Source organism: Equus quagga, chromosome 13 (assembly GCF_021613505.1).
Source record: "Equus quagga isolate Etosha38 chromosome 13, UCLA_HA_Equagga_1.0, whole genome shotgun sequence".
Taxonomy (NCBI): Eukaryota; Metazoa; Chordata; class Mammalia; order Perissodactyla; family Equidae; genus Equus; species Equus quagga.
In genome coordinates, this window is record NC_060279.1 from 19932885 (window position 1) to 19951569 (window position 18685).

General features: G+C 35.7%; 1 protein-coding gene across 6 annotated transcripts in view; it reads left to right on the forward strand.

Moving 5' to 3' along the window:
• The window catches only part of HMCN1 (hemicentin 1), a 433459-nt gene that overhangs the window by 294012 nt on the left and 120762 nt on the right, over positions 1-18685 (forward strand). For all 6 annotated transcript variants that reach the window (XR_006891498.1, XM_046681569.1, XM_046681570.1 and 3 more), the window contains 6 exons: positions 889-1056; positions 5512-5625; positions 6213-6299; positions 13323-13514; positions 17037-17210; positions 18520-18633. Coding sequence is in view for 5 of the 6 variants with exons in the window: in XM_046681569.1 (XP_046537525.1) it covers positions 889-1056; positions 5512-5625; positions 6213-6299; positions 13323-13514; positions 17037-17210; positions 18520-18633 (849 nt within the window). In the remaining variant the exon portion in view is untranslated. The remainder of the gene's footprint in view (positions 1-888; positions 1057-5511; positions 5626-6212; positions 6300-13322; positions 13515-17036; positions 17211-18519; positions 18634-18685) is intronic.

Sequence of the window (18685 nt, forward strand, 5' to 3'; positions counted from 1 at the left end):
CAATCTCATCATATATCCTTCCATGTCTGACCTCTCGTTTCTTACCTTGCTGAAATAAGCATACATTGGATATTCTTTAGGATAGTAGATAGTTGTCTTCTTCAAGTACTTTTGGTCCAATACTATCCAAAGTAATATTCCTTGATTCTCTGTTTTCCAGATTAGCTGTCCTGGCTGGTGTAAAACTAGATTCCTTAGCATTTACTGACTCAGCATCAGTTGGGCATGAGTTTTACTAAAGTCAGCTTTAATATTCTAATTCATGAGCCATAAATGTCAGTAGGAATAGACCAAACATACATGTACTCAGGGACACCTATTTGTGTGCATTCAATTTGAAATGTCAAATCTATACAACACAATGGTAAATTTAATAGACACAGTTTTATATCTTGAATCCAGTTAGGACATGCACAAAGTTCAGTATTCATATTCTGTAATTTTCAGCTTATGTGTGGGCCAAAGCTAAAGAAATCAGAATGTAAATGAGAGAAGGAATCAATCTTAGATATCTTTTTGTTAGATAAGTTTTAATTTTCAAGATTGGGGTTATTTGTTATAAAATCCTGCTTATAAGAAAGTCATGAAGGCTTTTAGAAATCCACCAGAAAAGATGAGTGACTCATAGAAAATCATTCACCACTATTTAGAATAACAATGTGAAAGTCGTTTACTGCTATTAGTAAGAAAGACATGACATTTTTACTTCCAGGCATGTCATACTAAAAAGAATAATAATAATAAACTCTTTTCATGATTTCTTATTTTGCTTAGTCTTGACCAGAAAATGGAAGTCTTATTATTAACAATAAGCTGTTTAGGATTTGGTGTGTGACATATATTAGCTACCTTCCTTTCCACTTCTTATTTGTTTTTTTTGTCTTACAGCCCCTCCAAGCATCATAGGAAACCATGAAACACCTGAAAATATCAGTGTGGTGGAAAAAAACTCAGTGTCCCTGACTTGTGAAGCTTCAGGAATTCCCCTACCTTCAATTACCTGGCTCAAAGATGGGTGGCCCGTCAGCCTTAGCAGTTCTGTGAGAATTCTCTCAGGTATTAGAAATTCTCATAGCCTGATAACCCAGGTAGCTTTATATGGTCACAGTTTCTCCTTAATATTTCATTTCTTTGTGTTTTATTTTTCTTTTGGATCTGGCTATTTACTATAATACACACTGATTGTATTAAGAAAAAAATATTTAGAAGGACATCAGAAGGTATATGAAAATGGGGAAAATCTCTGAATATCTCTAGGTCCTTTTTGAAAAGAAATCTTGGGACTCACTTATTACTTAAATCATGGGACCATCAGGGCATTCATGCTACAGTGAGTACCAACCAATTTGAAAAGCGAAGAATGAAAAGAAGTACTGAAATTGAAACCAGAGTCTAAGGAGTGACTCACGTTATCTCCATAACCAAGTATTTTAATTTATTCATGACTCTGATCTGAATAAGTTTTATATTTCCAGGATGGGATAGTTTTCAATGAGCTAAGACTTTATCATTATTGTAAAAGAGGTATTCAGCTTATTCCTTATCTGGTTATGTAGGAAAATCTATTAGCTTGTTGATGGATCAGCGTGAGTGTGGAGAGAGGTGTCTTGGGGCATACCACAGGAATCTGCACTTGGACCCTTTTAATATTGACTTAGATACAAACTAAGAAAACAATCTTGCCAAGTTTGTGGTTAATAAAAAGCTTGGGTACTTAGAAGAAGACTGAATGTGTGAATGGAGGCATGTGAATTCAAACACACCCCAACACTGGAAGTTTTGAGTTAAGCCTAACAAAACGAAAGTTAAAAAGACTTCTGCACTTACATTCAAAACCACTGATGAAAATCAGTATGAGATATAGCTTCAGAATTCTTCATATGAAAAGATGGCTAAATTGTTACTCAGTATGCATTAACAGTGTAATGTGGTTATCAAGAAAACAAATGCGATATTTTGCCATATTAATAAAACATATTTTCACCGATAAGAAAAGTAAAAGACCAGTTGTATTCTGGACTTAACTTACTCATTAGGAAGACTAGAAGAAGGATTTATTGACAATATTTTCAAAGGTGAGTAACCATGATGGTAAATGATGGCAAAATAATTTATATGCCTGATTGTATTTAACCTGGAAAAATAAACCTTATCATTACATAGTGAAAATTAGCTTTAAATATTTGAAGAGCCATGGTGCAGAAAAGGATTCTTTTGGTTCTGTCTAGTTCCAGAGATTGAAAGCAATTTCATTGTCTGGAAGATTCTAGGGATGGATTTGGGTCAGAATATAAACAACTTAAAAAATATTTATATTGTTTAAAGTCACAATGAGCTATTTTAAGAGAGAATGAGCTCCCCGCCCCTAAATTTATTCAAACAAAGTTTAAATTCTCATTTTTGAAGGCTTTTTCAGAAAAGATCCTTTCCTAGTGTTTGAATTAGGTCTAAATATCCTAAGGTCCTTCTGTTTCTTCAAGATCTTGGCCTATAAATAATGGGAGCTTGATGAGAAATGTACATTGCTGTAACTATTATGTTTATTGCCTGTAATACTCCCTAGATTTGTAACCTCAGGCAAGTTACTTAACTTTGCTCAATTTAGTTTCTTCACTCACTCGTAAAGTGATGATGTTAACAGTATTTGCCTCTTAGGGTTTTTGTAAAGATGAAATGAGTTAATGTATGTAAAGAGGTTAACGCAGTGCCTGCGTATCTGGTGGGCATCCAGGACATGTTTGTTGTTATTGTGATGGACAGCCTGGTAACAGTTTGGGTCTCCCTGTCCTGGGAAACTTTCCTATTTCCTTACTATGATGCTTTCTTTTTTATTTTTTGTAATTTTAATTTTATTTTTTATTTTTTTTTAAAGATTTTATTTTTTTCCTTTTTCTCCCCAAAGACCCCCGGTACATAGTTGTATATTCTTCGTTGTGGGTCCTTCTAGTTGTGGCATGTGGGACGCCGCCTCGGCGTGGTTTGACAAGCAGTGCCATGTCCGCGCCCAGGATTCGAACCAACGAAACGCTGGGCCGCCTGCAGCGGAGCGCACAAACTTAACCACTCGGCCACAGGGCCAGCCCCTTGATGCTTTCATTTTTACATGACTTCCAGTCTTGGTTGATCTTTGGAAATGCATGCTGATGGCAAAGATTTTATTACAACTTGGTTACCAAAAACCTGAGCACCAAAACCTTGTCTTGAAATTATCCTCATATCTTTGGCTTATTTTTTTTTCCAATTCTCAACTGTTGAAGAAGTAGGAACTCTTTTTAAATATAATAACTACATCGGGGCTTCTGGAAATGAAAAAGACAAGATAAACTGATGTACTCTGGCTTATTACAGATTTACGGGAGTAGTGTTTTGGTTTTATTTAGTTTTGTTTTGCTTGACTTGTGGCTGAAGATCCCTAAATGAATACATTGGGAACTGTTTCACTTTGTGGCGCTGCCAAAAAAGTCATTGAATTTTACAGTCTGAACATGTGTGTTGTGCAAGAGATGAATGAGAATCAAATGAATGGCATATGACTTGCTTGTTCCTTGTCCACACTGCACACTTCTGTTTCATTAAGATTAGTCCTCCTGAGACTTTAAGTATAGCTTTCCTGAGAGCAGTACTTTGGTGAAGCCTCTATCATTGTTATGAAGTTATCTGTCAAGAACAGATAGCTGCTATAAAAATTTAATAGGTAAGGGCCGGCCTGGTGGCGCAGCAGTTAAGTTCACACATTCCACTTCTCGGTGGCCCGGGGTTCACCGGTTGGGATCCCAGGTGCGAACATGGCACCGCTTGGCATGCCATGCTGTGGCAGGCATCCCACATATAAAGAAGAGGAAGATGGGCACAGATGTTAGCTCAGGGCCAGTCTTCCTCAGCAAAAAGAGGAGGATTGGCAGAAGTTAGCTCAGGGCTAATCTTCCTCAAAAAAACAAAATTTAATAGGTACAAGAAACGTCTGCGTTTAAGTCTAATTTAATGTTGGACCCTTTTTTGTTTTTCACTGGATTATGTGAGAGCACAAGGAAGCAAAGAGAAAAAGACCGTAAGACTCATCAGGCTGAGGTTTGCAGAGCCAGCAATGACTCATGAAAGTTGTAGTGTTTTAGGGTCTTTCAACCGGAATCAGATTATGGTCTCTCTAATCTGAAGTGGTAGTGGGTGCTTGAATTCCTTCCTAACTATTGTAAATTCTTGACATGTTTAGATAATTTCTGTATTCAACTTTGCTTAATACTTACATTCAGTTGAACAAAATGACTAAATTCAGATTATCAGCTTTGTTCACCTAAATAAGATACTGCAAGTTCACCTTTCAGTGGGCTGAGGATGGGAGGGTTGCTTATAGGAAAAGCTCAATGACAGCTTGTTGTGTTTATAAAAACAGAAAGCAGGTGGAAACTCCTGACGAATCCAGATCCAGGAGAATATTTACATGAAAATTTCATGTTTAACCATTTCAGTTTTTTTAGTTCAAATTCAGGGGACTAAGGAAAAATATATCAGGTAGAAAATTATTACAAAATCTAAGAAATGATTCACATTTTTTTCTTAGAATTTACTTCTCAAATGGTTTTGAGGACTCTGCTCTCTCAGCACATCTCTTAGTTCTCTGCAGGCTTCATTTCAGTCTCATTGGCTGCTTCCTCTTCCTCTGTCTTTAAATGGAGTTTCCCTTTAAATCACCCCTTTCTGCATATCAGAGTTTCACGCCCAGTCTACATGCATTTCTTGGACGAGGAATCTTTCTTCATAACATAGAAGTTCAAAATATAAAAAGGAACAGAAGCAGAGTCGTGCGAGTGAATGACACATGACCCCCATCAATTGTGATATAAATAGTTCCAGGATTCTATGAAACTTAATTGAAAACTGGTAATCGGTCCTGACAGTTTCCCCCATCCCTTATATATGGATGTCATCCCAATCTGGGAATATTTTCCTAAACGTCCTGCCACAGTTGTCTTTCTAAAGCACAAATCAGATCATGATCTTTTTTTCACACACTGTTATAGCCTTAATGAACACTAGAAAGTCTAGATTCTTTAGCAAAGCATGCAAGGGCCCGCAGAATCAGGTTGTACTCCATCTAGCCTCATCTCTCAGCGTTTCCTCCACCTGCTCTGCCATAGGTACCACAGCTCACTTCTACTTTTTACCTCTATATCCTCATTCGTATTCCACCTACAATGGTGTCTCTCAACTCCTCTGTTAAAGTGTACTTACTTTTTACGATTATGTGCAAATATCACCTTTTTGACACCTCGTTTCTTGCTTCCTGTCACCTAGCGTTGTATTTATTTTTTTATCCATTGAAACAGAAAATTCTTCTGAATTGTCTATTTTGTTTCATATAGGCTTAAAATGTGATTTTTTAAAAAGCTTGACTTATGCATTTTAAAGCCCTTTGAAGTGTGTTGATTAAATTTTACCTAAATTGAGCATTACATGGACAACTGGTAAAGTTACAGATTTCTTTTTGAGTCGTCTGGTGGTTTCCCTCTCCAGGAGGTAGGACTTTGCGGTTGATGCAGACCAGAATAGAAGATGCTGGCCAGTATACTTGTGTCGTAAGGAATGCAGCTGGTGAAGAAAGAAAAATCTTTGGGCTTTCAGTATTAGGTATTTATATAATTTGCAATATCTAGAAAAAAATCTCATTGACTTAAATATATTCGGGAAGCAGAGTTAAAATTTATCTACAGCTTGATTTCACACTTAGTATTCTTTGACCCCTAGACTGTCACTGTTGGCAAGATTTAAATGTTAAATGGTTTGGATGTAATCGGTTGAATTAAAATGGCTGGAATGCCATGTCTTGTCAATTCACAATTGTTCAACAGTATTCTAAGACTCTAATAACTTGTTTAATGTGAGTGCTTATCAAAGTTATAGTGGGAGAAATAAATGTCTAATAAATGTTTTTACTCATTCACTTGTTGACATTTTTATCCAGACTTTATGATTTATTTACATTACAATAAAATTAGTTATAATTGAATTCATGACCTATAACTTTATATCTTAAAATTAGAATTGATCAAAATAGTGTTATGACATTATTCTAGTAAACAAATAATAAGAATTTATGGGTTTGTGTTAAACGTTATAGCTTAGTAAAAATATAAATATAGATGTCTATAAAATAACAGCCCTGTTATAGAATTGTTGCTTACTTTTTCTGTTGTTTTCTTTTGTTTTGTTTTTAGTACCACCTCGCATTGTGGGTGAAAATACGTGGGAAGATGTGAAAGTAAAAGAAAAACAGAGTGTTACACTGACTTGTGAAGTGACAGGTAAGGAGCTGAGCTCTTGTCTTTCTATTCTCCCTCACTCACTGATTGTTCATTGCCTCCACTATAGATCTTAATTAGTTGAGAAAAAGTCAGCTACTCTAATAAGCATTTGCTATTGAATTCTAGTCCACTATAGCTGGCAGAAGAGTAGGAGGAAATCTTTCTGATTCTGTGGAGGTAAGAAAGAAACTCCCGCACCAAAGAAAGGAAGGAAGAAACAAGGAAGGGACGGAGGGATGGTGGCGGGGAGAGAGGGAAAGAAAGAGAAAAAAAGACACATTAATCTTTTCTTTCAATTCAATAAATTATCTTTTTTATAATTCCGCTTCTACTTATATGTAGGGTTTCCTGCCTCACCTCCTATTTTCTCTTTCCTTTCCTGTGTTTGTACCTTCCTTTCTTTTTCCTGTTTTCTTACACTTCATTTCAAAGAAACAGGTAGGAGTTTTGCTGGAAGGATGGCGTTATTGATAGTGGAGATTACCCAAGAACGATATTGTCACCTTCTGTTAACATGTTTGACTATTACAAAGGGAGGAGACTAGTAAAAATAAAAAATGAAAAATTTTAAACCGATTTCACCATCTTTACCAGTGAATCAGTGTGCTGCATGTGACAAAAGTAAACAAATCTCTAAGAGGGCATTGTCAAGCCTGCCTTTTTATTGTAGATGGCCTTACAGTTTTAAAAGAATGAGAGTAGCCCATACATTGTATAGAAAGTCAGCATTTTAAGGAAGATTTGACTATTTTCTTATTTCATTGTTTCCATGTCTTGCCTGAGCAATAAATTTAAGTAATCAGGGAAATGTTTCTATGTTAAGAAAGGCAGATATAAAGATTGTGACATACACTGGGGCCGGCCTGGTGGCGCAGCTGTTAAATTCACACGTTCCGCTTTGGTTTGCTTTTGGTTTAGCAGGCTTGAATCCTGGGTGGGGACCTACGCACCACTTGTCAAGCCGTGCTGTGGCAGGCATCCTACATATAAAGTGGAAGAAGATGGGCACAGATGTTAGCTCAGGGCCAGTCTTCCTCAAAAAATAAAAAGATTGTGACATATACTATTTACTTAATCTATTAGTTTGTTTTCTAGAAATGATGTGGTAAGTAAGAATTGTTGCATAGAGACCAGCTGCCTAAATTTTATAGCATCCACCTTGAGCCTTCCAGTTTTCTTTTGGTTTTTCACGTTGAAGTTTGGTATTGGGTTACTTCTTTTTTATTTTTTCTTTCAATTTTATTGCAATATAATTGGTATGTAACATTGTGTAAGTTTAAGCTATAAAACATAATGATTTTATATATATATATATATATATCTCAAAATGATTACCCCAGTAAGTTTAGTTATCATCCATCATCTTGCATAGTTATAAATTTTTTTTCTTGTGATGAGAACTTTTAAGATCTACTTTCTTAGCAGCTTTCAAATATACAGTACAATATTGTTAACTGTAGTCACCATGCTGTATGCTATATTCCCAGAACTTATTTATCTTATAACTGGAAATTTGTACCCTCTGACCACCTTCACCCATTTTCCTCACCTCCAAGCCCCACCTCCACAACCACCAGTCGGTTCTCAATTTCTATGAGTTTGGCTTTATTAGATTCCTTGTAGAAGTGAGGTCATATGCTATTTGTCTTTCTCTGACTGACCATTTCACTTAGCATAATGCCCTCAAGGTCCATCTATGTTGTCACAAATGGTAGGATTTCCTTCTTTTTTATGGCTGAATAATATTCCATTGTATATGTCTACCACATCTTCTTTATCCATTCATCTGTCAGTGGACACAGGTTGTTACCATGTCTTGGCTCTTATGAATAATGCTGCAATGAACATGGGAGTGCAGAGATCTCTTGGAGATGGTGATTTCATGTCCTTCAGATATATCTGAGAAGTGGAAGTGCTGGGTCCTGTGGTAGATATATTTTTAATTTTTTGAGGAACCTACATGCTGTTTTCCATAGTGGCTGTACAATTTATATTCCCAACAATAGTGCACAAGGGTTCCCTTTTTTCCACATCCTCGCCAACACCTATCTCTTGTCTTTTTGATACTAGCCATTCTAACAGGTGTGTCATTGTGGTTTTGATTTGCATTTCCTGGATGATTAATGATTTTGAACACCTTTTCTTGTACCTGTTGGCTACTTGAATATCCTCTTTGGAAAAATGTCTATTCAGGTCCTTTGCCAATTTTTAAATTGGATCATTTGGGATTATTTGCTATTGAGTTATATAGAGTTTCTTACATATTTGGGATATTAACACCTTATCAGATCAACAGTTTGCAAATATTTTCTCCTATTCCATAGGTTGCCTTTTCATTTTGTTGATGGTTTATTTTTCTGTGCAGAGCTTTTTAGTTTGCTGTAGGCCCACTTGTTTGTTTTTGCTTTTGCTACTGTTGCTTTTGGTGTCATATCCAAGAAATCATTGCCAAGACCAACGTCAAGGAGTTTGGTCCCTATGTTTTCTTCTAGGACTTTTATGGTTTCAGGTCTTACATCTAAGTCTTTAATTTAATTCAAGTTACTTTTGGTGAGTGGTGTAGGATAGGGGTCCTGTTTCATTCCTTTGCATGTGAATACCCTGTTTTCCTACCACCATTTTTTTGAAGAGATTATCTTTTTCTCTTGAGTATTCTCGGCTCCCTTGTCAAATATGAGTTGATCCTGTGCTTAGGTTTATTTCTGGTTCATGGTTCTGTTCCATTGGTCTGTGTCTCTTTTTATGCCAGTACCACAGTGTTTTGATTACTATAGCTTTGTAATATGGTTTGAAATCAGGAAATGTGATGCTTCCAGCTTTGTGCTTTTCTCTCAGAGTTGCTTTGGCTATTTGGGGTCTTTTGTGGTTTCAAATGAATTTTAGGATTTGTTTTTTCTATTTGTTTTTTCTATTTCTCTAAAAAAATGTCATTGGACTCTTGATAGGGATTGCTTGATAAGGATTAGGTAATATAAATCTTGATAAGGATTGGGTAATATGAACATTTTAAAAATATTATCTTCTGGTCTGTGAACATGAGCTATCTTTCCATTTATTTGTGTCTTCTTCAGTTTCTTTCATCAGTGTTATAGTTTTCAGTGTAGAGATCTTTCACCTCCTTGGTTAGATTTATTCCAGAATATTTTATTTATCTTATTTTTTTAAGGAAGATTAGTCCTTAACTAACATCTACTGCCAATCCTCCTCTTTTTGCTGAGGAAGACTGGCCCTGAGCTTACGTCTGTGCCCATCTTCCTCTACTTTATATGTGGGACGCCTACCACAGCATGGCGTGCCAAGCGATGCCATGTCCACACCCGGGGTCCAAATGGGTGAACAGCAGGCCGCCAAAGTGGAATGTGCGAACTTAACTGTTGTGCCACGGGGCTGGCCCCAGTATTTTATCATTTTTTATTCTATTGTAAATGGAATTTTTTAAAATTTCCTTTTCAGATAATTTGTTGTTAGTTTTTTAAAATGCTGCTGATTTTTTTGCATTAATTTTGTATCCTGAAACTTTACCGAATTCTTTGATTAGATCTAACAACTTTTTGGTTGAGTCTTTAGGATTTTCTCTATATAAAATCTTGTCATCTGCAAATGGAGACAATTATACTTCTTCCTTTCAATCCTGACACCTTTTATTTCTTTTTCTTGCCTGATTGCCCTTGCTAGGACTTCCAGTGCTGTGTTGAATAGGAGTGATACGAGTAGTCACCCTCCTCTTGTTCTTGATCTCAGAAGAAAAGCTTTCAGTCTTTCACCATTAAGTATGATGTCAGCTGTGGATTTGTCATATATGGCCTTTATTATGCCATATTATGTTGAGGAATGTTCCTTTTATATAAAGTTTATTGATAGTTTTTATCATGAATGGATGTTGAATTTTGTCAAATGCTTCTCTGCATCTATTGAGACGAACATATGATTTTTATCTTTCATTCTGTTAATGTGATGTATGTCTGTTAAGTCTATTTGGTCTATGGTGTTTTTTAAATCCTCTGTTTCATTTTGATTCTCTGACTGGATGATCTATCCATTGTTGAGAGTGGGGTATTAAAGTCCCCGACTATTACGGTATTGCTGTTTATTTCTCCTTTTATTTCCGTTAGTATTTGCTATATATATATGTAGGTGCTCCAATGTTGTGTGCATAAATATTTACAATTATTATATCTTCTCAATGGATTGACCCTATTTTTTATTATATAATGACCTTCATTGTCTCTTTTGACCATTTTTAGCTTAAGGTCTATTTTGTCTAATATAAGTATACTTACCCCTGCTTTCTTTTGTTACCATGTTCTTGAAATAACTTTTTATATCTCTTCACTCCTGCTCTTTGTATCTTTAAAGCTAAAGTGAGTCTCTTGGAAGAAGCATACCATTGAATCTTGTTTTTTTATCCATTTAGCCATTCTATATCTTTTGATTGGAGAATTTAATCCATTTGTATTTAAAGTAATTATTGATAGATAAGGACTTACTATTGCCATTTTGTTAATTGTTTTCTGATTGTTTTGTAAATCCTTTGTTCCTTGCTTCTTAGCTTGCTCTTCTTTTGTGATTTGATGACATTTTTTTGTGGTATGTTTTGGCTCCTTTATCATAATCTTTGTGCAACTACTGTAGGTTTTTCCTTTGTGGTACCGTGAGGCTTATAAAAAATATATTTATAACATCTCATTTTAAGCCGATAGCTTAATTTTGATACTATGCATAAACTTTGCATCTCTCCCTCTCACATTTTAGGTTATTGTTAAAATTTATGTATTTTCATATTGTGTATGCAATAACAATTATTGTAGTTATGGTTATTTTTAATGTGTTTGTTTTCTTAACTTTTAAACTAGAATTGTAAGTGAATTACACATCACCACTACAATATTAGAGATATGACTTTGAGTACACATTTACCATTATCAGTAAATTTTGCACATACATTCATATGTTTTTACCATGTTAATTAACATCCTTTTATTTCCACTTGAGAATGCCCTTTAGTGTTTCTTGTAAGGCACATCTAGTTGTGATGAACTCTCTCAGCTTTTGTTTTTCAGGAAAATCTTTCTCTCCTGTTTATATTTTACCAGCTATGGTATTCTTGGCTGACAGGGTTTTTTTCCCTCAATATTTAGATCATTTCATTCTCTCCTGCAAAGTATCTTTTGAGAAATCTGCCTATAGTCCTATTGGGGTTCCCTTGTATGTGATGTGTTGCTTTCCTCTTGCTGCTTTCAAAATCTCTCTATGTCTTTGACTTTTGAAAATTTAATTATAATGTGTCTCAGTGTAGCCCTTTTTAAGTTCAGTGTATTTGGGATCCTTTGAGCCTCATGGCTCTGAATATCAATATGGAAACTTTTCAGACATTATTGTTTTGAATATACTTTCTGTCCCTTTTTCTTTCTCTTCTCCTTCTGAGATTCCCATAATATGTAGATTGTTTCTTTCTATGATGTTCCATAGGCTTTCTTCACTTTTTTTCATTCTTTTTTCTTTTTGCTCCTCTGACTGTATGATATCAAGTGACCTTTCTTCTAGTTCACTGGTTCTTTCTTCTGCTTGGTCAAGTCTTATGTTGAAGCTCTCTTTTAAATTCTTCAGTCATTGTATTCAGCTCTAGGATTTGTTTGTTTTGTTTTGTTTTTTGATGGTTTCTACTTCTTTGTTGAACTTCTCATTTTGTTCATGAATGTTTTCCTAGTTTTGTTTAGTTGTCTATCTGTCTGTGTTCTTGTGGTTCACTAAACTTCTTTAAGAGGATTATTCTGAATTTTTTGTCAGACAGTTCATAGATCTCCTTTTCTTTAGGGTAAGTTATTGGATCTTTATTAGTTTCCTTTGATAGTGTCATGTTTACCTGATTCCTTGTGTTGGCATCTGCACACTTGAGTAAAGGGTCTCCTCTTCCAGATATGACAGGCTAACTTCAGCAGAGACAGTTCTTCACCATTCAACTCAGCTTGGGGTTCTGGATGGTTCAGCTGGTAGCATCCTTGGGCAGATGGGGTCTTCCATCAGTTGTTAATTTGGATGAAGCCACTGCCTGTGCTGTGAGGTCATGATGGAGGTTACGGTTGGCTAGCAACAGTTGGAGAGGACTGCAGGCTTGGTTCCCTGCCCAAGTGCAGCTATGGGACAGACTCTGTGGTTGCCTCAATTCTCTGGTCAGGCTTCCTAATCAGGTGGGATTGGGTGCTATACTCATTAGGTTGGGCGGGCCTGCAAATTTGAGTCTCTTCCCTGGGTGAGGGCATAGAACAGGCTCCATGGGCAGTACAATTGAGACCTCCAGTTTTAATATAACATCATCCTAGCCCTCTTTCCTAACAGAACTTGCTTTTTATGGTTTTAAAATTTCAAAAAATTGTTTAAGCAATTTAAAATTAATGTTTAATGTAAGTTCCATGTGAAAATAAATATAAAAGATCTTTTCCTTATAAGCTATAAATATTAAAGGAATAATTACTACTCTGTATCTTTATCTGTCTACCTATTTATATATCTATGCTAGAATCCTGGTATAGACTCAAAATATCTGCTTGTTTAATTGTTGAATTAAAGTTTTTTTCTCTTTTATAGCTTTCTCTGAAAAATATAAAATCTTCTTTAAAAATTTAATATGAATGCAAAGGTATTCATGAGTAATAATTTTAATAAAAATGCATGCTCTTTCCTCTTTAAAGTGTATTTTACTATAGAAATACTTAATTGTAATAGCCTAAGATATACTTTAAATTTAGTTAAACACAAAGACTAATTTAGAATTATTTCACTGATAGATGAAACTAATCTTCATTTCAAAATGGTTTATAATCTATGTATATTTTAAAAATCATAGCATGATCATTATTATTATGAATTAGTTTATGTTTGCAAGTTTATTTTACAATGAAAGGTTATTGCATTGTTTTAGAAGTAGGATATTTAAACAGGCAAATAAGTGAAAATGCCTTCTTTAAATTATCAATTGTAGACATGTGATTAGTAGTCAGCTCTAAAAATGGCTTTTTGTTACAGGGAATCCAGTGCCAGAAATTACGTGGCACAAAGATGGGCAGCTCCTCCAAGAAGATGACACTCATCACATTATGTCTGGTGGCCGATTTCTTCAAATAACCAATGCCCAAGTGTCACACACTGGAAGATATATATGTTTGGCTTCTAATACAGCTGGTGACAAGAGCAAAAGTTTCAGTCTTAATGTACTGGGTAGGTATGATCATTGCTCCAAATCTTGAAGAATCAGACGTGACTATGAGCTAAATTCTCTCCGTTTCTTCTTCTATTTACTTATGGTTTCTACCATAGACATTTCACTCTATAAGGATAACCAGTGCTTGTGTACATTTGCTGTTTCTCTTTCATTAATTAATTCATACATTGATTCATTGCATTTGGAATACCTACTATGTTCCAGGGACTGTTTTTGTGCTAGAGACACAACTATGAATAAGAGGATATTAAATAGCAGTAGGAAAGGATAAATATATGCTGCTCAAAGAGAAGCAGGTCGATAGTGAAAGGGGCTCAACCAGAGATATTTTATTCTTTTTTTGTGGGATTCTGCCCTTATTGGTAATTGTCCATGCTGAATTCTGGTTTTGGTAACTATGATGAAGAACAGAAGCAGAGAAGGCGCACTGCAATTTTAGACTTGCTCATCAGTGATAGTGAATGAACATAATTCCCTGTGAGGTTGAAGAGTTAAAACAAAACAAAACAGCTTTCAAATGCCTTTATTTTAGAATATGCTTCCCTCTGTCTTAAATCACATCTCTCCTTCTTCTCTTCGCCAATTCATGTAGCAGTACTGTGAACAGAACATCTCCTTCCACTGGGGTGAGCGACTACCTTAGATTTTATCTTTCATCACATAATTTGCTGCTCTTCTTTCCTTATGTGTGTTTATCTCCGTCATTTGCTAATTCACTAATACCTAAAATATCTTAAAGGAAGAGAGTTGAAGGGTCCTACCATGCTGATACATTGCTTGAAGAATTCAAATTTAGATCTTTTAGCAATTAATTAATAGCTTTTTTGTCCCAGATAAGTTCTGTCCCCTTGAAATTAATATATAATGTGTAAATTCTATGTTGAGTCAATGAATGAGCTGTGAAGACTCCTAGGTTAAAAAAGAGACAGAGACCAAAGGTTTAGGTTTTAAATCTCATGTGATTTCTTTCTGGTTTAACACAGATTAGCTTGTGCATCGGGATCCCAAGCCCTTTGAGAGAAATAAAAACTACACTCTGAAATATAAATGGACTAGGAATGATGAAATAACTGTGCCTTCAGTTCCTGCAGCCTCAAAGTTAGGCTGATGTCTCAGAAATGACATCAAAATGGATTCTTCATTTATGCTCATGTTTTGAAATTTAAAATGCATCACCTAAATGTATTGTATTTGATTACTAATATCTAAATACTTTTCATTCTACTAAAATCAACTGACCTATGTTTGGCTATGCAAATTTTTGCAATTTTTTGTTTGTTTTTGTAGTTATTGGCTAGACTATTTTGGGACTACATGGTCTCATGTATAGAAACCTCTCATACAGGACACACCCCATAGGTAGCTTACAGTCTAATTGAGTAGAAGAAATATATATGCAAGAAAAGTTAAATCAAAATACTAGATAATGTGTAAGTGCCAAATAAAGAATATATATAGATAATAATTATACAAAACTATAAACTCACAAAGGCAGAACCCCTTTTTATCCTATAAAGAATTTAGCCCCAGCACCTAAACTTAGTATTGAATAAAAAATACATGGATAAGTATGAATGAGAGTTCATCAGCCAGTTGTCTCCTGACACACCTGTGCTCCCTGCACCCATCAATGTGTGAAAGGCAAATGCCCAGCCCTAGATTTCCTCTCCTCTCCTGTAGCTCATTGCTTCTCTTAGAGCTCTAAGTTTGTCATGCCTCCTTCCTTCATCCTCTGATTCACCTCCTAATACTGACTCGTGTCCAAATCCTATTCTCTGCTCTCTGGAAACCTGATTTAAAACTCTCTCTAGCTCCTTCTGTAGTTGGAATCTGACTCTTCCCAAGAGATGCCAGCTTCCGGCGGATTCTCTCCAGTAGAGATTACTTATTCTTTATCCCAGGTATTTCAAGTCATGCTACCTGACTACACTACTTCCCCCCTCACCCACACCCCTCCCTGGTTACTTATCTATTTCTTTTATTCTCCTTTATTCATTGAAGACTGAGAGATCTGAATCAAAGCCTTCTTTCCACCAACTTTATAAAGTTGAGGCTATTTAATTGTGTGTTGGAACTTCCAATGGACTCAGCTATAATTCAGCATCTTTATCCTTTCTTTTCCTGGAGGATGAGTTACCCTTCTTGTTCACAGTTACTGTTTGCACTTTTGCCCTTGACCCTATATCTTTCCACCTTCTTTGGTATGTCATTCATTCCCACCATCCGCCTACCTGAAGCTTCACCTTCTACTGTCCCCATCACTTCATATGGTAACCACTCTGTCTATTCTTCCTGTCCCACTATAAACAGGCTTCTGCCAACACTGTTCTTGACACTGCTGTGTCAAGATTATCCTGTGGCAGACTACCCTGTTGCTGGATCTAACAAATAATTTTCAGTCCTTATCTTCATGTTTTGGACATGACTTATCACTTTCTCCTTGACAGTGTTCTTTCCTACTTATCCTTGCACACCTTTGGCTGCTCTCTGTCTCTCTCTTTTATGAACTTTTACTTAATCTATCTCTTAAACATTGTCTCCTAGTGTTTTGTCCTTATTTCACTGCTCATCTAGGTATTCTCTTTAAGTAATAAATTTAATTCCCAGAGGTTTAATTATCTCCTGTAGACTGGTGGCTTTTAAAATCCGTACCTGCAACCTAGATCTTTCTCCCAAGCTTTAGATCTCTATATACAATTGCTCAATAGATATTTCTACCTGGAATTCTCAAGAGCACCCAAAATTCAAGATATTCAGAATGGAACAAACTGTCTTCCCCTCCTAAATGAGCAAATCTTTCCATATTTGCTATTTATGTTGCTTCACTGCAGTTTACCTAAGTTCCCAAGCAAGGAAACTGGAAGTTATCTTTGACTTTAATTTTCCTTAGTCCCCAAATTCTATCATCGAGTCCTACCAATTGACTTCCTTAATATTTCTTTGGTTGCTCCCTCCTCTTTATGCCTTCCTTCAGTGCTCTGGTTCAGTCCCTCATTATCTTTTATGAAACAAATGTACCTCTCTCTGTAACCCTTGTTTTCAGTACTGACCTCCTTGAATCCATCCTCTATATAGTCCCTGCTTGCCCCTTATTATTTATACTATTGTGCTCCCAGTGTGCTTTCTCTTCTTACTAGTCTCCTTCTTTCACCTTCTAACTACCACAATTCTTTAACTCAGTTTGAAATCTCCTTTAAGAGCCTTCACTGATGAGAGTCCTCATACCTTACACCTCAGATTGTATTAAATGCTATGCCTTCGTATATTCTGCACCAAAATTCCCATTATTGCCCTAAATATATTGTGTTATGATTCCTTTTTATGTGTCTTCTCTTCCATTACCCTGTGAGCTTTTTGAGATTTTCTGTGCTTTTGTGTAGAATAAAAATAATAATTAATTGTTTCTGTAATTATTAGGGAATGGAATTACGCAAATAAGTACACTGGAAATTTAGAAATGCATAATTAGAGAAATTTCTAAATATATTAATTCAATTAAATTTTAAATCTTTTTTTAGTATCTCCTACAATTGCTGGTGTTGATGGTAATGGCAGCCCCGAAGATGTCACTGTTATCCTTAACAGCCCCACATCTTTGGTCTGTGAAGCTTATTCATATCCTCCAGCCACCATCACCTGGTTTAAGGATGGAACTGCTTTAGAATCCAACCGAAATATTCGTATTCTTCCAGGTAATTAGTTTACTTTGGATACCCAAGATCCATTTGTGCCATCTACTATTGTAGAAGAACAGAATCATTGGTTATTTTTTATGAAAGTACTTATATTTTTGGTCGTGTTGTTCTATTGCTATTTTAGCTTTTATGTTATATACGTATTTGTATACATAAAGATATATGTATATAACTTTAAGATATCTAAAATCACTCATTGAAAGAGCAATAAAATATCTAAATAAATAAATACCACAATGTAAGTACTTGTTAAAATATAATGCGGAATGCCAAAAAGGACAGAAACTCATTTCTTGTTGAATTGAACCTTGAACTAGAGTTAGTATTTTGATTGAAAGAGTTTATTTATTCCTTTAATACCTGGTAATATGTATGAAAATAGAAAGAATTAAAAAGTATGATCATTGGCTTTAAGAAATGTACAGTCTTAGATGGAGAAGAGATTATATGTGTGAAAGTTAATTGACAACATGAATCCATGAATAATCATAGGTAATGAATAGTCATGGGGTGTGATAAATGGGGTAGTGACAAGTTTTATAAGAATTCAAAAGAAGGAATGGCCACTGTGGGCTGAAGCAGTCAGGAAATGCTTTGATGCAGTCAGAACTTGAACCAGACCTGAAAGTGATAGAATTTTGTTGGTTGGAAATGAGTTAGTTGAGATTTCAGGTCCATTAGGATGACTAGTGTGGGGAAGGTACAAAGTGAGAATGGTCCATCTATGTTCAAGTAATAATAAGTAGACTCCTCACCTTCACTTGGGTGAAGACATTGTGTGTGTGTGTTTGTGTGGCAGGGAGGGGGATGGGTAAGGAGTTAAGGTCGGGGAGAAATATTGGAGTCATGTTTTGAATGCCTGGATTAAAGAGTTTTGACTTTATACTTTAGTCAATTGAGAACCATTGAAGATTCTTAAGGAGAAAGGCATCATCATAAAAACTGTGTTTTAGCAAGATCAATCTCTTCTGATAGGCCAGGTAGATGAGAGGGAGAATGTGACTAAGGCAGAAGACCTATTTATGCAGAGAGCGAAATAAAGGACCTCAGCTAGAGTGTGTACAGAGGCATGAGACGGTCAGAATGAGCATGAGAGTCATTACCACAGAGGAGGACTTAGTGACTGTCCTCACCTACCATGTAGTGTCCATCTACATTGTAGTTTGCCTTTTTTCAAATGTCTATGACAGAATTGGCATATAGAAGAAGAAATATGTTCATAGTAAGAACTAAAGCCTTGGTAGTTTGTGCCTACTCTGCTGCTACTGTGACTTCAGAGAGTCTTTGGCGTTCCGTGATTTTTCAGGAGGTAGGACTCTGCAGATCCTAAATGCACAGGAGGACAATGCTGGAAGATATTCTTGTGTAGCCACTAACGAGGCGGGAGAAATGATAAAGCATTATGAAGTCAAGGTCTACAGTAAGTTCTGAAAGAACGCTGTGTTTCTCATCTTCTCCAAGTTCTCTACCTT